The sequence below is a fragment of the Aquila chrysaetos genome, chromosome 25, assembly GCF_900496995.4.
Source record: "Aquila chrysaetos chrysaetos chromosome 25, bAquChr1.4, whole genome shotgun sequence".
Classification (NCBI taxonomy): Eukaryota; Metazoa; Chordata; class Aves; order Accipitriformes; family Accipitridae; genus Aquila; species Aquila chrysaetos.
The window spans coordinates 4,499,519-4,514,723 of NC_044028.1; the positions used below are offsets into that span (position 1 = coordinate 4,499,519).

A 15,205-nucleotide genomic window follows, 5' to 3' on the forward strand; every position below is an offset into this window, starting at 1 on the left:
CTAGTAACAGTGCTGAGCCAGCTGCTCCCCTTGGACGTTGCTGTGTGCAATGGCTGCGCTCACAGCAGCCCTGGATGACTTTTGCACGGCCCTCTCCGCATCGGTGAAGCGAAGGATCGTATCTCAAGCCCACAGCCCAAGCTAGACTATTTAGCCTGGTTAGAGCCGAGATTGATGATCATCACACACATGACCAGCGAACCTGAAACCGACAGGTTTATATTTAGGGTTTTCCTGGGAGGAAGAGGCTGGTACCTGCAGCCCCCTTGTTAGCACCAAGCCGTTCAGTGCTCATGGGTATCCCGTCTTCCACACCCCGGCTGCTTCCAACCCACAGCATGAACCGGGAGAGGGCTCTTCTCCCAAATGCCCTGCCGCCTCCCCAGAAAACCAGGGTGCTAACGCAGCCAGCGCCCAGGGGCCCGCACAACAGCCCGGGGCGGGGGTGTCCCGCCAAACCGGCGGGGCTCCCTCTGCTCCCCGCTGAGTCACTGCTGTGCCCCGTGGCTCCTTGCAGGGCGGATTTACATTTTCAGAGCCGACTCAGGGCTTTGCGGAGCTCGGACCTGGCGTGAGTCAGCTGCCGGGGTGGCAGAGGGCCCGCGGCTGGGAGCTGCTGCTGCTGAGGGCGGAGAAGGCCGAGCGGGGGCTCGCCTGGCTCCTGCCGTCCCCGACGCCTCAGCACTGGTGTCCTCGGGGCAGAGGCGAGGCAGCCAGGCTGCTGCCCGCTGAACAATTCGGATTTCGCCTCCGCAGAGACCTGCCGCCCTCGAGATGAGGGCGTCCTCAGAGACAACCGAGGCGAGCGTCCCAACATGGACCCGCCACTCCCATCGTGGCGGCGGCGCCGCTCTCAAGATGGCGCCGAACACCGGCTGGCACCTCCCCTCCCTCCCGCCGCACGACAGGCCACGCTCAAGATGGCGGCGCGGGGCGGCCGCGGGGACGGCGGGGGTGTGGCGAGCCGCGGAAGCCGGGTCATGGCAGCGCCGGAAGAACCGTGCGGCGGCCGGGCCGGCGGGGAGCCAGGCCGGGACGCGGCCGGTTTGAGCGGTGCCCGGGGGAGGCAGCGACGGCGGCGGCGGCGGGACCGCGCGGCCGCCGCCATGTTCCGCTGTGGAGAGGTGAGCCGGGGCGGGAAGGGGCTCTTCTTCCGCCCCGGCCCCTCGGAGGGCCGTTAACCGGGGCTGTTGCGGGGCTCGTCCTCTGCCGCCGTCTCCCTGGGCTGGGGCTGGGGGGGGGGAGCCGGGCTCCCCCCTCAGGGATGGGGGGCGAGGCGAGAGGGGCTGGAGCCGGCCCCGCGGGCCGTGAAGGGGCTCAAATGGCGGCGGTGGTGCCGGCGGCCCCTCTCCCCGCGGGGCCCGGCCCGGGTTGCCCGGCGGGCTGGGGAGGCCTCGGGGAGCCGGTTCCTGAGGCGGGCCTGCCGCCGTCTAACGGGGCTGGGTACGGGCGCCGAAATCGCCCTCCCCCGGGGTGGTTCTGTGGGGGTTTTACAGGGGCTGTGATGTGGGACCAGCTCCCTCCTTCCCTTCAGGGGATGCCGTGGCATTAATGCCAATTTGAGCTTTATGAAAGATGATGCTAAAGTCCCAGCCGCCCCCCAAAACCACCGTCATCGCGGTGGGGTGGGCTGGGGGGGGGTCCCTGCACCGCACAAGGCTGTGTGCTCCCTGTTGCCTTCTTGTCAGGCGGTCCTGGTGGGTTTGGGGTGCCTCTTGTCACCCCAGTGTCGAAGGAAGGGAGCGTGGGGTGGAGGAGCAAAGGGGTTCTCGTGTCCCCTTTGGAGCCCAGCTGTCAGTTGTTTCATATGGTTAAGGTGTAAGCATGTTGCACAAGAGCTATGGGTGATCCGGTACTGGACTGCAGTTTCCTTTGTGTGTATTTATCTATGTATCTCACTCTCTATATGGTTATATAACTCTTAAGGTTATTGCAATGGGTGGCACTTAGAGGAAAGATGTAGAAAGAGACTGCTGCGTTATATTTAGAGAGAATCAGGGACAGTCACTTTTTTCATTGCAAAGTAAGGCGCAAAAGTGGAATGAACGTAAACATTTTTTTTCCTCATTCTAAAGCAGCCAACAGTGAAAGAGCAAGTGAAGGTACTGGGGCTTTGTGTGAAGTTTTGCACTACCTCCATATTGTCTTCTAAGGGAAAGCTTTTGGTTTCTTCATGCAGATGGGTGTACTTAAAGATCCAAGCATTTCTGTTTTGTCTCACTTTGTAAATCCTTACGAGACTCAGGGTATCTGTCTTCTCACAAGCTTTGCTGAAGTTTCTGAGCTAGTAGTTTTTCTCTTTTTTTCTTTTTTCTTTTTTTTTTTTTTTTTTTTTTTACCCCCAGGAGATCGTAAGTGGGGAGAACGAGGAGGAAAGTAATGGTGTCAACTTGATGGAGTTCTCAGATGAGATCCTTTTGCACATCCTCAGCTATGTCCCTTGCACAGACCTTGTCCTGAATGTCAGGAGAACCTGCAGGAAACTCGCAACGCTTTGCCTTGACAAAAGTCTAACCCATACAGTTACACTTCAGAAAGACTATAAGGTGGGGAGAGTAGCTTGTTTCTTCTGTTAGCTATGAAGACAAATCTGGCTTCTGAAAAAATGCCAAGAAGTAGAACTTTCCAATGTGTCTGCTTAAATGAAATGCTCTTGAACTCTGAAATCAAATAAACAATAAACTGTTTTATAAAAGCATTTGTTTTCCAGAATGCTTTGTTAGAACAGCTCTGTGCTCCCTTAGTTATATAAAATACGTTCAGTGAAAACTATCTTCTCTGTGTTTCTGGAAGCTAAAATTAAAGTAAATGTGACTTTCCATTTGTAGCTGTGGTTGTGTACAGTTATCATTTTCTCAAAATACATTTTCCCTGTTGTTGTGCAAAAAAATCTTGTGCATACTGCTGTCAGGCATGCAGTCAGCTAAGCCAGAAATTGTATATATGTTACAACAAAAATAAAGCTTGGGAATGAAGGGTGATACGTTTTATGAGGACTGTATCACCAAGGGCAGGCAAGGGGAAGCCTCTGTCACTCATTTCCAAAAGAGGAAACTGGATGAAGGAGAATGGAAACATTCTTCTTTCAGTTTGAGTTTCTGTAGGTAGCTAGTTCTGCTGAAATAGCTTTGCTTTTAGAAAATGGAGATGGTCCTCCATTCCACTATCAGTTGCTGAACAGATTTGGCCTCACAGTCAGTAATGCAGAACTGCCCAGACTGAGAAGCTAAAGGAGGTGTTAATCTTAAGAGTCCAAGCCAGCTACCAGCAGTATAATAATTCTTAGACTGTGCTAGCATCCTGAGACCTTTGGATGAGCCACATAATCTAAGTGCTAACCACTGTTATCCCCATCATCAGATGGGAAACTGAGTCAGTACACACCATTGCTGTATATCTCATTGAATCTGGTTTTGTTTGAGTACAGGTAAACAAAGACAAAGTGAAGCAACTGATGAGGGATATCGGAAAAGAGATTTACCAGCTGAACATGGCTGGTTGCTATTGGCTGCCCAGCTCCACTATTGATCATGTAACACGGTGCAAGAACCTGGTAAAACTGAACTTGTCTGGGTGCCACGTCACCTCTCTCCGTCTCTCAAAGATGCTGTCCACGCTCCAGCACCTGCGCTCCCTGGCGATAGATGTAAATCCGGGTTTCGATGCCAGTCAGCTAAGCAGTGAGTGTAAAGCCACTCTTAGCCGTGTCTTGGAATTGAAGCAAACTCTTTACACGCCATCATATGGTGTCGTTCCGTGCTGCACTAGCCTTGAGAAACTGCTGCTTTATTTTGAGATCCTTGATCGCTCACGAGAAGGTTTTATGCTCTCTGGGCAGCTAATGGTAGGTGAGAGCAATGTGCCCCATTACCAGAACCTCCGCGTCTTCTATGCCAGGCTGGCTCCTGGCTACGTTAATCAGGAGGTGGTGAGGCTGTACTTGGCGGTGCTAAGTGATCGGACACCTGAGAACCTTCACGCCTTCCTTATTTCTGCCCCCGGTAGCTTTGCGGAGACGGGAGCCACTAAAAACCTCCTGGACTCTATGGCTCGAAATGTACGTCTGGATGCTTTACAATTGCCCAAAGCCTGGATTAATGGCTCTGGGCTCCTGCAACACTTGAAGTTCAACAACCCTTTCTACTTCAGCTTTAGCCGATGCACCTTATCTGGTGGTCACCTGATCCAGAGGGTTATTAATGGTGGGAAGGATCTTAAAAGCTTGACCAGTTTGAATCTCAGTGGCTGCGTTCACTGTCTGGCTCCGGAGTCCTTGTTTCGAAAAGCGGAAGATGACATTGACAGTAGCATTCTGGAAAGCCTGGTAGTGTCTTGCTGCAACCTGAGACACCTGAACCTCTCTGCAGCTCACCATCACAGCTCAGAAAGCATAGGGAATCACTTGTGCCAGCTTCTGTCCAGGCTAAAGCACCTGCTCTCATTAGCGTTACCGGTTTGCTCCATCACAGATGTTGCTGCAAATGTGGAAAAGCCTCCCACGGCATCTAATTTGGTGCCCCAAACGTTTGGAAGGAAAGTTCGGATTGGGATACAGACATATCCAAGGAACTTAGCAGACCAGGCAAATCAGAAGATAGAGTCTTCAGTATTCTGGGCTCTGATGGGAAGCCTCCGATTTTTGGAAACCTTGGAAATAATTGGGTCCAGTTTTTCCTCTGCCATGCCCCGCAACGAGCCAGCAATTCGGAACTCGTTGCCTCCTTGTGTCCGGGCACAAAGCGTGGGGGATTCAGAGGTGGCTGCCATTAGCCAATTGACTTACTTGCAGAGCCTCACCTTAGCACAACTGCCAAATATTCTTACTGGCTCTGGGCTTATTAACATTGGATTGCAGTGCCAGCATTTGCGGACTCTTTCGTTGGCCAACCTGGGCATGATGGGGAAGATGGTCTATATGTCTGCTCTCATGGACATGCTGAAACACTGCAAGTGTTTGAGAGATCTCAGGTGAGGGGCTGCTGTTGAACATCTCCATTTTGTTTGCAGATGTCCAGAAATGTAGTGTGTGGTTGGTTGTGGCTAGTCTTAAAACTGTGAGTGTTCCTGTTCTGGTCAAAAGTAGCTGCAAGGACTTGAAAACTGGGTATTTTCCTTCCTGACTTGTGGAGAATGGGAAGGCATCACATGCTGTCCTTGAGGGCTCAGGATATGCCCTTTAACCAGTGTTTTAAGAGCAAAAAATCTCTATGCTGCAACTGCCTTCCTTTTAGATAAGGAAGAGTGGATGCTGCATATTTGGGAGCTAACAGCCTGTCAGGGCCAGGTTAAATAATACATGCCTTTGCTGACTTTTTGGCTTTGCGTACACGCACACCTCTTAAATTTCCAGGAAGGGACTCCTACAATGTCTAGGTAATGTGGCGTTCTCCTCAGATTTTCCAATGAGGTATTTTTCTGCCTTTGGTTCATATTAAAGTCTTGCCTTTTTATTTTTTTATTTATTTTTCTTTTCTTGATAATATATTGAAAACATTCCAAGTTTAGAGTTTGTCCTGTTGGCGTTCCTCTCCTGGTAGGATTTGAAGGGTCCTACCAAGGATCTGATCCTAAAGGGTGCACAAAGGAGCTTCACAGTAGCCCAAATGTGCTTATGAAAGCAAGGGGCACGAACCATAATGGTTTCCTTGCGCCAGTCTATATGAACACAAATGTTATTACTTTAGAAAGGTGCTTTTTTCCTTCTTTTTTCCCTAAATCAGCTTCTGTTGGTGAAACTGCTAGGCCTGTCAGTCCCATTGTCATCCTCTGTTCACAAATGGGTGTAAAATGGCTAACAGTAGTAACAGCAAGGTCACTCCTGTGATCACAAAGACAGTGTGACTAAAATTATTGCTCATCAGCTGAGACTGGTGTTTGTGTGCATGTTCCTGATGCATTGCAATAGTGAAGGGAGCCACGGTGGCTACAACACCTCAGGAGGGTTTTAATTTTCCACCACTTCCCATTTCTAACAGGCAAGGAGCGTGTTGGTCTCTCATCTAAGGGATGGCAGCGTAATGGCTTGGGTCATGTGAATGTCTCTTTAACCTTCAGGAGACTAAACAGCCACGGAAGAGCTAAGATCTGGCAAAGGAGGTTTGGGTGTGCAGTGTTGCTTCACTCTGTCTAGGCCCTGTAGTTTCCAGAGACTTTGTAATGGAGGCCAAGAGCAATAAAGATGGGAGGCAGCGTAGAGCCTCGAATAAAGGATGAACAAGGGTGCCTCCTTGTAACAGCCAGGCTTTTCGATGTAAGCTGTCATTGTTCTTTCCTGAGTAAAGTCTAAGGTTTTATATAGGTTTAAGAGGATTTTAATGTTTAGCACTTCCTCCTGATAATGTAGTTTCCTTTTCATTTGGCTAATGCTCTGCTGCTTCTACCCTTTTTTCCCTTCCCCATTTTCCGGGCTGAGAAACTAGTTTAAGGGGATATTCCAAAGCAACATTGTCATCTAGCGAGTGAAAGGCAGTATTGCAAGTATGGTTGTCGCATCACAGAGATTAACCTAGAAACCTGCTGTAAGGTTGCAGGAGATTCAGCTTTTTGTCCTGAATTTACAGTGGACCAATAACGCAGTTGAAAAACTCAAGAGGCTTCCCATCTCCTTAATATTAATTTTAATCTATTACCCAACGTGCTTATGGGCTGTTAGGATCTCTTCAGGCAATGCTACCTGACGGGCAGTCACTGGCTGAGTCTCTAAAGCAGAATTTATCAATTAACAGGATTAAGTTGCTGAGATATCCCTGCGTACTACAAAAGCCCATGCAGAGATTATCCAGATCAGGTTGGGACCGACAGCTTGTTATCACCTAATGGATTAACCTTCTTGGAGCTCTTGGCCTTGCTGACCCAATGACTGGGATTCCCAAGTGCTCTGTCTTGTAGTAAATCTGCACTAAGCAGATGTACTCTTCTGGTGACACCAACCCCGAGCAGGTTCTGCTTCCTGCAGACTGGTTTCTGTGAAGGATTCATCCACTTATGCTGCTGGTTAAAACATAGACCCCTTGTTGGTCAGGTATGGCTTCACCATGTCATTTTGTTGTCCTGCTCTGGGCTGTGACGTAAGGTTGCGGATAGCCGTGATAGAGGATCCCGTCTCTCTTCTCTGGGCCAAGTGTTTAAGATAAAGGTTGGTTTGATGATGGTTATTCTTCCTGTGGGAGAGCAGTAGCTTTGATCCTTTTCCATCCTCTTACCAGAGAGCGCTGGTTGTGGTCACTCTCTTGGCTCAGAGGCCCAAGTTCTGCATCAGCATGCGTTCATTGTGGATTTCTCATGCCTGCTTCTCTCTAGGCAGTAAACTGAAGATGACTAGTTTGATCAGTGCTTGGTGCACTGGAGCAGTTAAGTCCTTAAATCCACATCAACTGCTCAGGGGATATCAGGTAGCAAAAACCAGGCTGTGCTTGTCATAAGACCAGAATGGATCTGCTGGTCAGACCTAAGGCCCATCTTACCCAACATGCTTTGTGGAAAACTTGCAAAACCAGGGTTACTCCCTGCGGGTGCTGGAATTCTGCAGTTTAGGGCCTTTCTGCCTATTTGTGTCCTTGTCCTTGAGCACACACTGTTCAAGAGTAACTAGCAAGCAAGAGCTCTGAGCTTGCAATGTTGGGTTTGTTATGCCATACTGCTAGCGCAAGCAGGTAGAAGGTTATCGCATGTGTAAGTGAAACAGACGGTGGGGGACACTGGTTGCTCCATTTGCCAGCCCCCCATGAATGTGTTGTCTTCCCTCTTGTCTGAAAGGGGCCCAAGCATGAATTGCCCATTGACTTGTTTTTGTTTATTCTTGCAGGCTGGAACAGCCATACTTCTGTGCCGGCGCCCAGTTCTTCCAGGCACTGAGTCATTGCTCCTCTCTCCAGCGGCTTTGCATCGTCTCCCGGAGTGGGACTCTGCAGTCTGACGCAGTGATGTCATTCATGGCCAACTGCCTTGAGGTCATCATGTGCCACATGTTTATGGGAGAATCTCTTACCGTTTGCAAAAATCTCCAGCAATCTATTGTCCGGAGGTGAGTGCAGAAGGAGGTTGATGTGGGATTTCTGGAGCTGTTGAAGATTTATCTCCATTTCCTTGCTTGCCAAGGTTTATATGGCTTGGAGCACTTGTTCCAAGAAGCTAATAGGTACTGTGTAACTGCTTGGCACATGAACTAGCCTCTTATTTTAATAAGAGTGAATCAGTGAAATATTTGAAGGTATTATATGAATTTTTGATTCCATTCCCACCCATGTTCTCTGCAGTTCCGTTGGCTGAGTTTAAGTTCTGGATGTAAAGCTCCATCATAAATCAAATGACACTCTTTGTGTAAACAAAACATCTGCCGACATTTTAAGTACTGAAAGATTTGACCTTGAAGCTTTCCTCCTTTCCCACAAGTGACTAAGATAATTCTCTGTCCTCTAATCACTTGTAAATGTCACTTACTGATAATCCCCTGGCAGCGCAATTCAAAGCCTTTAAAGGGTTGTTGTGAAGGGTTTTTCTTTGGGGGGGGTGTAGGGTTGGGGGGGAGAATTGGTACAAACTGCCTTTGCACGTTTGGCAGTTCTTAAATGCATTTTGCTTGGCCCCTTGCAGTGTTCTGAGGCTCACGTGGTGGGAAACGTTTGTGTGTGAGCCGTGAACTGCATTTGAAAAGAGAGCTTTTAATTATGCTTGGCATTTTGAAATCTTCTAATAGTGGCAGTCATCTTACAAAATATTTCCCATGCAACAGACTTTCCATTATAATTTTTTTTTTTCTATAAGGCTTTTTCTCCGCCTTCAGTCTGTTTTCTTTGTCACCTACTGTTGCTTTGCCCTGTTAAGCTCTAATAAAAATTTCAAATCACACGGCATTATTACTGCATCCTAAAGGGTGCTCCTCCCCCCCAGCCTTTCTCCAGCTTCAAGCTGACTTATTACACTTGGCTTGTTTCCGCAGATCAAATCCAGAAGAGCCTATGACTATATTAGCTACCTACCAAACTGCACACGAGATTGTTTGTTACTGCCTCTAAAAGGCTCTGTGTCCTTCTGGGATGGTGATTGTTGGAAACATCCAAGTAAATTCCTTGTGATGTGACAAGGATTCTTTGAGTTTGTTTTTCACAGGGCTTCATATCTGTAAAAACATTTCATGGTTGATTTCAGTTGTGCTTTGGGGATCCTTAGAAAGGACCAAAAATCCGCAGTTCCCATTTTTTATTTTGCCCTCCCCTCTGAGATGCCATTGCAGCACTGGCCAAAATTTTAATGTTCACTTACTGAGTAGAAATACGCTGTTCTGCAGTCTTTTCTCCGTCTTTTTCTCTGTTGTGGACAGATTCTCACTACATTCTGTGCCTCTTAATAAATTAAACACTGGGAACTTTCTAAAGAGCAGCTGATGCCTCGTGGAAATGTTAAAAAATATTTTTATATTTAGCAACAGTTCTGGCTGTCATAGTATTTTTCTTCTTTTGTATTTTATTAATAGAGAAGTTGGTATGAAAACAGGATTTTTTGAAGTGTGGGGTTTTTTTCTTCTCTGAAGAGAGCATCTGCTCCCACTGCAAATTCTACACCTGAAGTCATAATCCTCTGTGACATTGTAATTGGTGGCTCTGGAAATGATTTTGATGTCACGTAAGATTATGACTTCAGGAGGAGGATAAGCAGTGGGAGCAGATGCTCTCCTAAGCAACAAAGATCCCGTTCTCATGCAACTGTCTCTAGTAATAAAATGGAAGGAACAAAATACAGAAAATGATTTGTAAGCAAAGCCTGGAGTCTTCCATGAGCCATCAGTGCGTCCTTAACCACGTGACTTTTCCAGTGTTCCCATTCTCATCCTTGCACAAATGTGCCTTCAGATGGGGTCAGAAATTGACTTTCTCTTGACTGCATTTTGTCTGCTAGTCCAAGGGCAAAGAGGCGTGCAGTAAAATCCATGTGTGAGCTAGTTCATTGCTTAAACCTGTGGATAAGGCTCTGATTCACACAGCATGGCTTCCTCTAAAAATGTGCTGCTAGTGTCTCTTTAATCCAAGTTTCAGATTGGAAGAGCCCATTGGGTAGCAAGTTCGAAGTTACATATCCTTGTGCCAGAATGAAATAAAGTGATTTATCTTTTTTTTATTATTATTTGTTTGTTTGGAATATGTGCAGATGCTGCGTGTGCGGGCAAAACATGGAGAGTGGGTGGGAAGGAGGAGGCGAGAGGAGGGAAGGCAAGGCTGTGAGCCTTTCTTTGTTTGCTCCCTTTCTTGAGCCGGGGGAATTGATCCATATTCCTCAGGTCCCATTAAGGGTTAGAGTTCCTGTTGTAGGGCTATGGAGATGCTCTTGTTTAGGCTGAGAGCTGCCAAGTGATTGCTGGTCTTGAACAGGGAGATGGGGCCAAAGTGACTCCCATTCTCCCAATGCTTCTAAAAAGAGAAGAAAAGCGAGTGGGAACTGGAAAGGCCTAGGGCTGGGCATGCAACACTAGCTTGCTGCAGGTGGTAGAGCTGGGAGGGCTTGAAAATGCAATCTAGTCCAGTGCGATCCTTTTTCAGATGTGGATGCACAGGAGGGTTTGGATCACAGAAGAGGCTGGGACTGATTCAGGGAGAACAGACTGGTTTCAGCTGCGCAGTTGTACTGGAAGATGGTGTATATACAGGGTGTGGTGATGGGAGCTTGGGTATTAAATCTCCTGCATCACACTGATGGCTTAAAGCCTGAACTGATTCACAAACTCTTCCCTTTGACTGTAAAATAAGGTTAGTATTATGTATTTCTGTTCTACTGGCCCGAAAAGAGAGTTGTTCTCGTGTCTGTTAGTCTTGTGACAGCTCTAAACCAGGCCCTGTGGTGTCCATCTTTCCTGTGGGCAGTTTTCTGGTTGAAGTTTGCTGCTATTCGGGACAAATTAGTTTATGCATTTAAGTCATTAAAAGCCTGTGATTCAGTTCTGCCTCTTTTGCAATGAAACATACTAAGCAGAACAGCACTCATCTTGGAGCCCTCATCAGCAAACAAGAGGCTTGCAAGGGCAAGGTCTCCTCTGAGCTTTAGAGAAGACTGTTTCCCTCTGGGCAGATAAATCATTGCAGTGTTTTTCTTTATTCTTTTTTCTTCTGTGTGAATGGGAGGGGTAATCTCCTTTATGGTTCAGGGAGATACTCTGTGCACATAAGAAGGGCCTAGTGGTTAGAGTGGGAGATGTGGCTTGAGTGATCCATATCCACTTCCCTGATCTTCCTCAGATTTCACATGTGACAGTGGTCTAGTCTCAGTTTCTCTGTAAAATGACATTTTTTTTCCTATCACATGGTGCTCAGCTGCTGCTGCTGCCACATTTCAGATAGTAGTGGATCTAACGAACACAATGTTTTCCCTTTTATGCTTGGACCCTAACTTTGCCAAAGTGCTTAGCTCCAAGCGCGTGTTGTCTTTAAGTAACTCTTCTGTTAAAACCACTGCAGTGGTTAATTCCAGAAACACTAAAATACCACAATTCGAGGACCCATGGTTGTAGGTTCAAGCGTGACCCCGGACGTGTTGCTGTGCAAAGAGGCTTCTTTGCAGAAAAGGGAGATTTGCTTGTCCCTTTTGGGCTGAGTTGCTGTGCTGGGATTCTTTCTAAATGCTTGCAGAGAGCTGTGTATGCAAAGCCCGTTCCCGGGGGACCGGGCTTGCTTCGAACAGCTTTCCCCGAGGGTTTCCACACTGTTATTTTGTGAAATAGTCAGTAGATGGAGCTGTGACCTATGGAAGGTGTCCCACTGCTTACTGATGTGTTGCATGCTAAATAATCGTATTTATACGCCTGTATTTCTCTGCCCCAGAAATCTTGCGGGCAAGGAATTTGGATGACTTCAGGATTGCACAGCTACATAGCGTGGTTAGTGGGTACTTCACAAATGTGCAGGAGAAGTTGCTTTCCTGGTGAAGCTTACCAGCAGAAAACAGGCTGGGAGAGGGGATGGGAAATGCTTTGGCAAATATCCCCTTGGCCTCGAAGACAGGTTTTGTTTCCAGTGTGTTCCATTAGAATTTTGTTGGTTTTAGCTTAAGTGTTTAGATAGCTCCTATCATTGTAATGATTTCAAGGACTCTACAACACCAGACAATACAATCCTGTGAAAAGTCCTTGAAAACACACCTTGGAAAAGATCAAGAAAGCAACAATAAAAAAACCCAAAACAAAGCAAAACAAAAAAAATCTCTGAGAGCACGGTGTCATTAGGGATTCTTCATACATGGGGGGAAAGTGTCAAGGCATAGAGGCGAGTTGTGATTTATAGAAATGCAACCCAAGTTAAGCCACGGTAGAGAGCGTGGTCAGCAAGCGAAAGATCGTGGTGCAGCTGAAGTGTGTTTTGGGGAGGTGGGTGGGTAGCTGGGCTCAGCTGCTCATGTCTCCCAAAAGCATTATTGTAGTCTCCTGGGGTCTGATAGCTGCTGGGAGAAGGTGCAGAGGGCTGGGGCTGGCAGGGGTCCTGGTACAGCATCCCCCAAGAGCTGTGGGGTCAGAGTGGGGAATGGGCAGTCCTAGCTCAAGCTCTCTGCCCCTGTTCCCCTAGCCATGCTGGCTACCTGTCTCCAGCAAATGGCTTTGCAAAGCGAGTGTGCAACTTGGGTGACTCTGAGGGTTAACCAGTGCTAGAAAGTGCAGAGAATGTTACAGTTTTAGGACAACCTGCCTGTTCTGGGGATCCAAGACCTGGAGAAAGAGAAACACTAACTTAACCTTCCTTCTTCTGCCTGTGTCAGGTATGAGGACTGCTTAGTTTGAAGTGACATTCACAATAGGACTCCTGCCACTTTCCAGGAAAAGCTATTTCAGTCTGCATTAGATCTTACTATTCAAGCTTCTGTAGCATTACCTAAATTTTCCCCGGGTTGTTATTGTCCTTTTTTAACATGAAACCCTTGGCTGGATCTTACCTTTTCTTAAACTGCTGATTCCAGTGGCCCTGTGTGGCTGTGAGAGCCATGATACTTGCTGAAGGAATGAAGCACCCTCCTGGGATTCAGTTGCAGAAATAGGGCTTTCAGGTGGGAGCATGGGGGTGAAACCGAGTATTTGGAAAGGGCTGAGTGAGCCAGTCCCTCTCCTGGCATTTAGCACAGGACTGAACTATCACAAATAAATTTTCGCTGACCTCGGAGCTAAGTGTTCTCCCCTCCCTTGTTGCTATTGCCCTGGATATCCCTGCAGTATTCCTCTTGCCTGGATTCTCATTGCGGGCTGGGCCTCAGAAAAGCCCTTTTGGGTAATCCTTTTTACTGTTAGATTGGGTGAGAGGCGGCTGTTAGGACAGTAAGCGAGTGCAAGATCATCTTTGAATTCAGCAGAGTCCTCCAGCGTCCCTCCTGCACTGCCCACCTGACTGCTGCAATTGTATTGACACTGCAAAAAGCTGGTATTACCACCTAGGGCTTATTTGAGATTTTCAAGCTGTTTTTGCATCCCTTCACCACCTTCTCTTCCTTCTGACCTTGAAAAAGTCCCTCTCAGTACACTGCTGGCTTTCCTGGATCCCAGAGCCAGCACGGTAGCTGCCAATCCCACTCCGCTAGCCTAAGCATGTTGTGGGCTCAGGCCCTGCGTCTGATTGCAGAAGACTTAATGTATCGCTAGGCTGGTGTAGTGAATCATTAGCATCCTGTTCCAGCTTTCATTGTCTGTTTCATTTCCTGCTCTTGGAAACCCCTGAATCATTCTGTCACAGACTGAATAACAAACTGCATCCTTGTCAGCTTGCGTTACCCAAGAATTCCTCGGCGGGCTTGGCAAAGGCTGACTCTGCTTGAGGTGTGGCCCGGACACCTTTGGTCTACCAGGGTTGTTGTTTATGGGTGGGTTCAAATACTTTACAAGCCAGCACGGCTTGTGGGACCATCCCCAGTTTGGCAAATTAATGTATCTTCTTTTGGGGGTACTAACATACCCCCTTCTTAAATGCATTCCTGTGGTTGACCCAAATGGCTTGTTCTAACTGCTAGCTCATGTGTTTTGAAGGGAATTCAGTCCTGAAACCTTCCTTAGTGGGTAGATTGGTTTGTGCATGAAATAGGTTTCAAGAAGTGTCCTCCTCTCTCTCTTGGCTGAGAAATAATATTGGAATAGTACTGTCGTGCTTTCTCTTCATGAGGGTGTAAAAGGCTGAACGGAAGCATTAACTGCAGCTTTAAAGCATTTCCATAGTAAAATAAATCTAATTGAGCAGTTATTGCAGTAGCTTTTTAATTTGTGGAAGAGATTAGGAAATAACTTTCAGCTTGCTCTGGCAGAGCACTCCCCTAGGACGTGTCCTGGGCGCTCTGGCATCGCTCTTTGGGTTCTTATTCCCTCCCCCTCTAATTGTCCGGTCACATTTGACTGATGCAGAGGTCAGCTGGCAAAATAACGCAAGAACCTCAATCTGCAAGCCTGTTTGATATAAACCTCAGTTCACAGGAGAAGTAGCGGAGTGTCATTCATGCCTTACAGAGAGAAACCACAGTAGAGAGATGTAATTTGCCTCTACTCGGGATGAGTCTGACATGTATTGCTCCTTCCCCATGACACGATGCAGTGGCAGAGGATGCTGCATTGAAGATAATGGGAGAGTTGGCAGTGTTGTGTGCGAATGACTTCCAGAGTCCCATCTACACCCCTTTGTCTCAGATTGGAGGCTGTAGTGATGGGACTTAAGGTGAGGGGAAATCGCAGGCCTTGGGAGAATGCCAGTTTGTCCATGTAGACATGAGGGGATGGAAGACACCCTTAAAGGAAAACACTTTACAGAAGAAATATCTCATTGTGTGGAGTTAAGAGCAACCTGACGAAACACAACAGCTTTCCTCTGGAACTTTTGAAGTCCGTTTCTGAGGTTAGAAAATGAAGTCTGCTCAGCACTGGTACCCTGGCAGGGTTGGAAGTGAGAATGGCACTAAGGAACGGATCTGCTTTAGGGTCAGTGTGTGGAGGCTTTGGACCCCTCTTGAGAGGCTTCTGAGGGATGAGCGGGGGGCAAAGGTCCTCCCTGCTCACAGAGGAGTGGGCCTGGGGGAATCCCACCTGCAGTTTCTTTGGCGTGGCTGGAAGATGCTCTGGAGAAGCTTCATTTTACACTATTGGCAGTCACTGTAAGCAAGGAGAGCTTCTGCAGTTCCCCGGTACTGGGTTCAGGGCACGGCCAGTGGAACAAGTTTTAAGTGTATGTCTGGCCTTCCCTTAAAAGATGAGAAAAGTGTG

The 15,205-nt window shown here is 47.7% G+C and overlaps 1 protein-coding gene across 3 annotated transcripts in view; it reads left to right on the plus strand.

Moving 5' to 3' along the window:
• The first annotated feature begins 981 nt into the window (after nt 1–981).
• The window catches only part of FBXL18 (F-box and leucine rich repeat protein 18), a 47,975-nt gene continuing 33,751 nt past the window's right edge, over nt 982–15,205 (plus strand). For 2 of the 3 annotated variants that reach the window (XR_003921597.2, XM_030002480.2), the window contains exons 1-4: nt 982–1,124; nt 2,346–2,546; nt 3,428–4,968; nt 7,805–8,023. Coding sequence is in view for 2 of the 3 variants with exons in the window: in XM_030002480.2 (XP_029858340.1) it covers nt 1,107–1,124; nt 2,346–2,546; nt 3,428–4,968; nt 7,805–8,023 (1,979 nt within the window). In the remaining variant the exon portion in view is untranslated. Of the gene's footprint in view, nt 1,125–2,345; nt 2,547–3,427; nt 4,969–7,804; nt 8,024–10,532; nt 10,628–15,205 lie in introns of all 3 variants that reach the window. The other variant, XM_030002479.2, reaches the window with a different exon arrangement.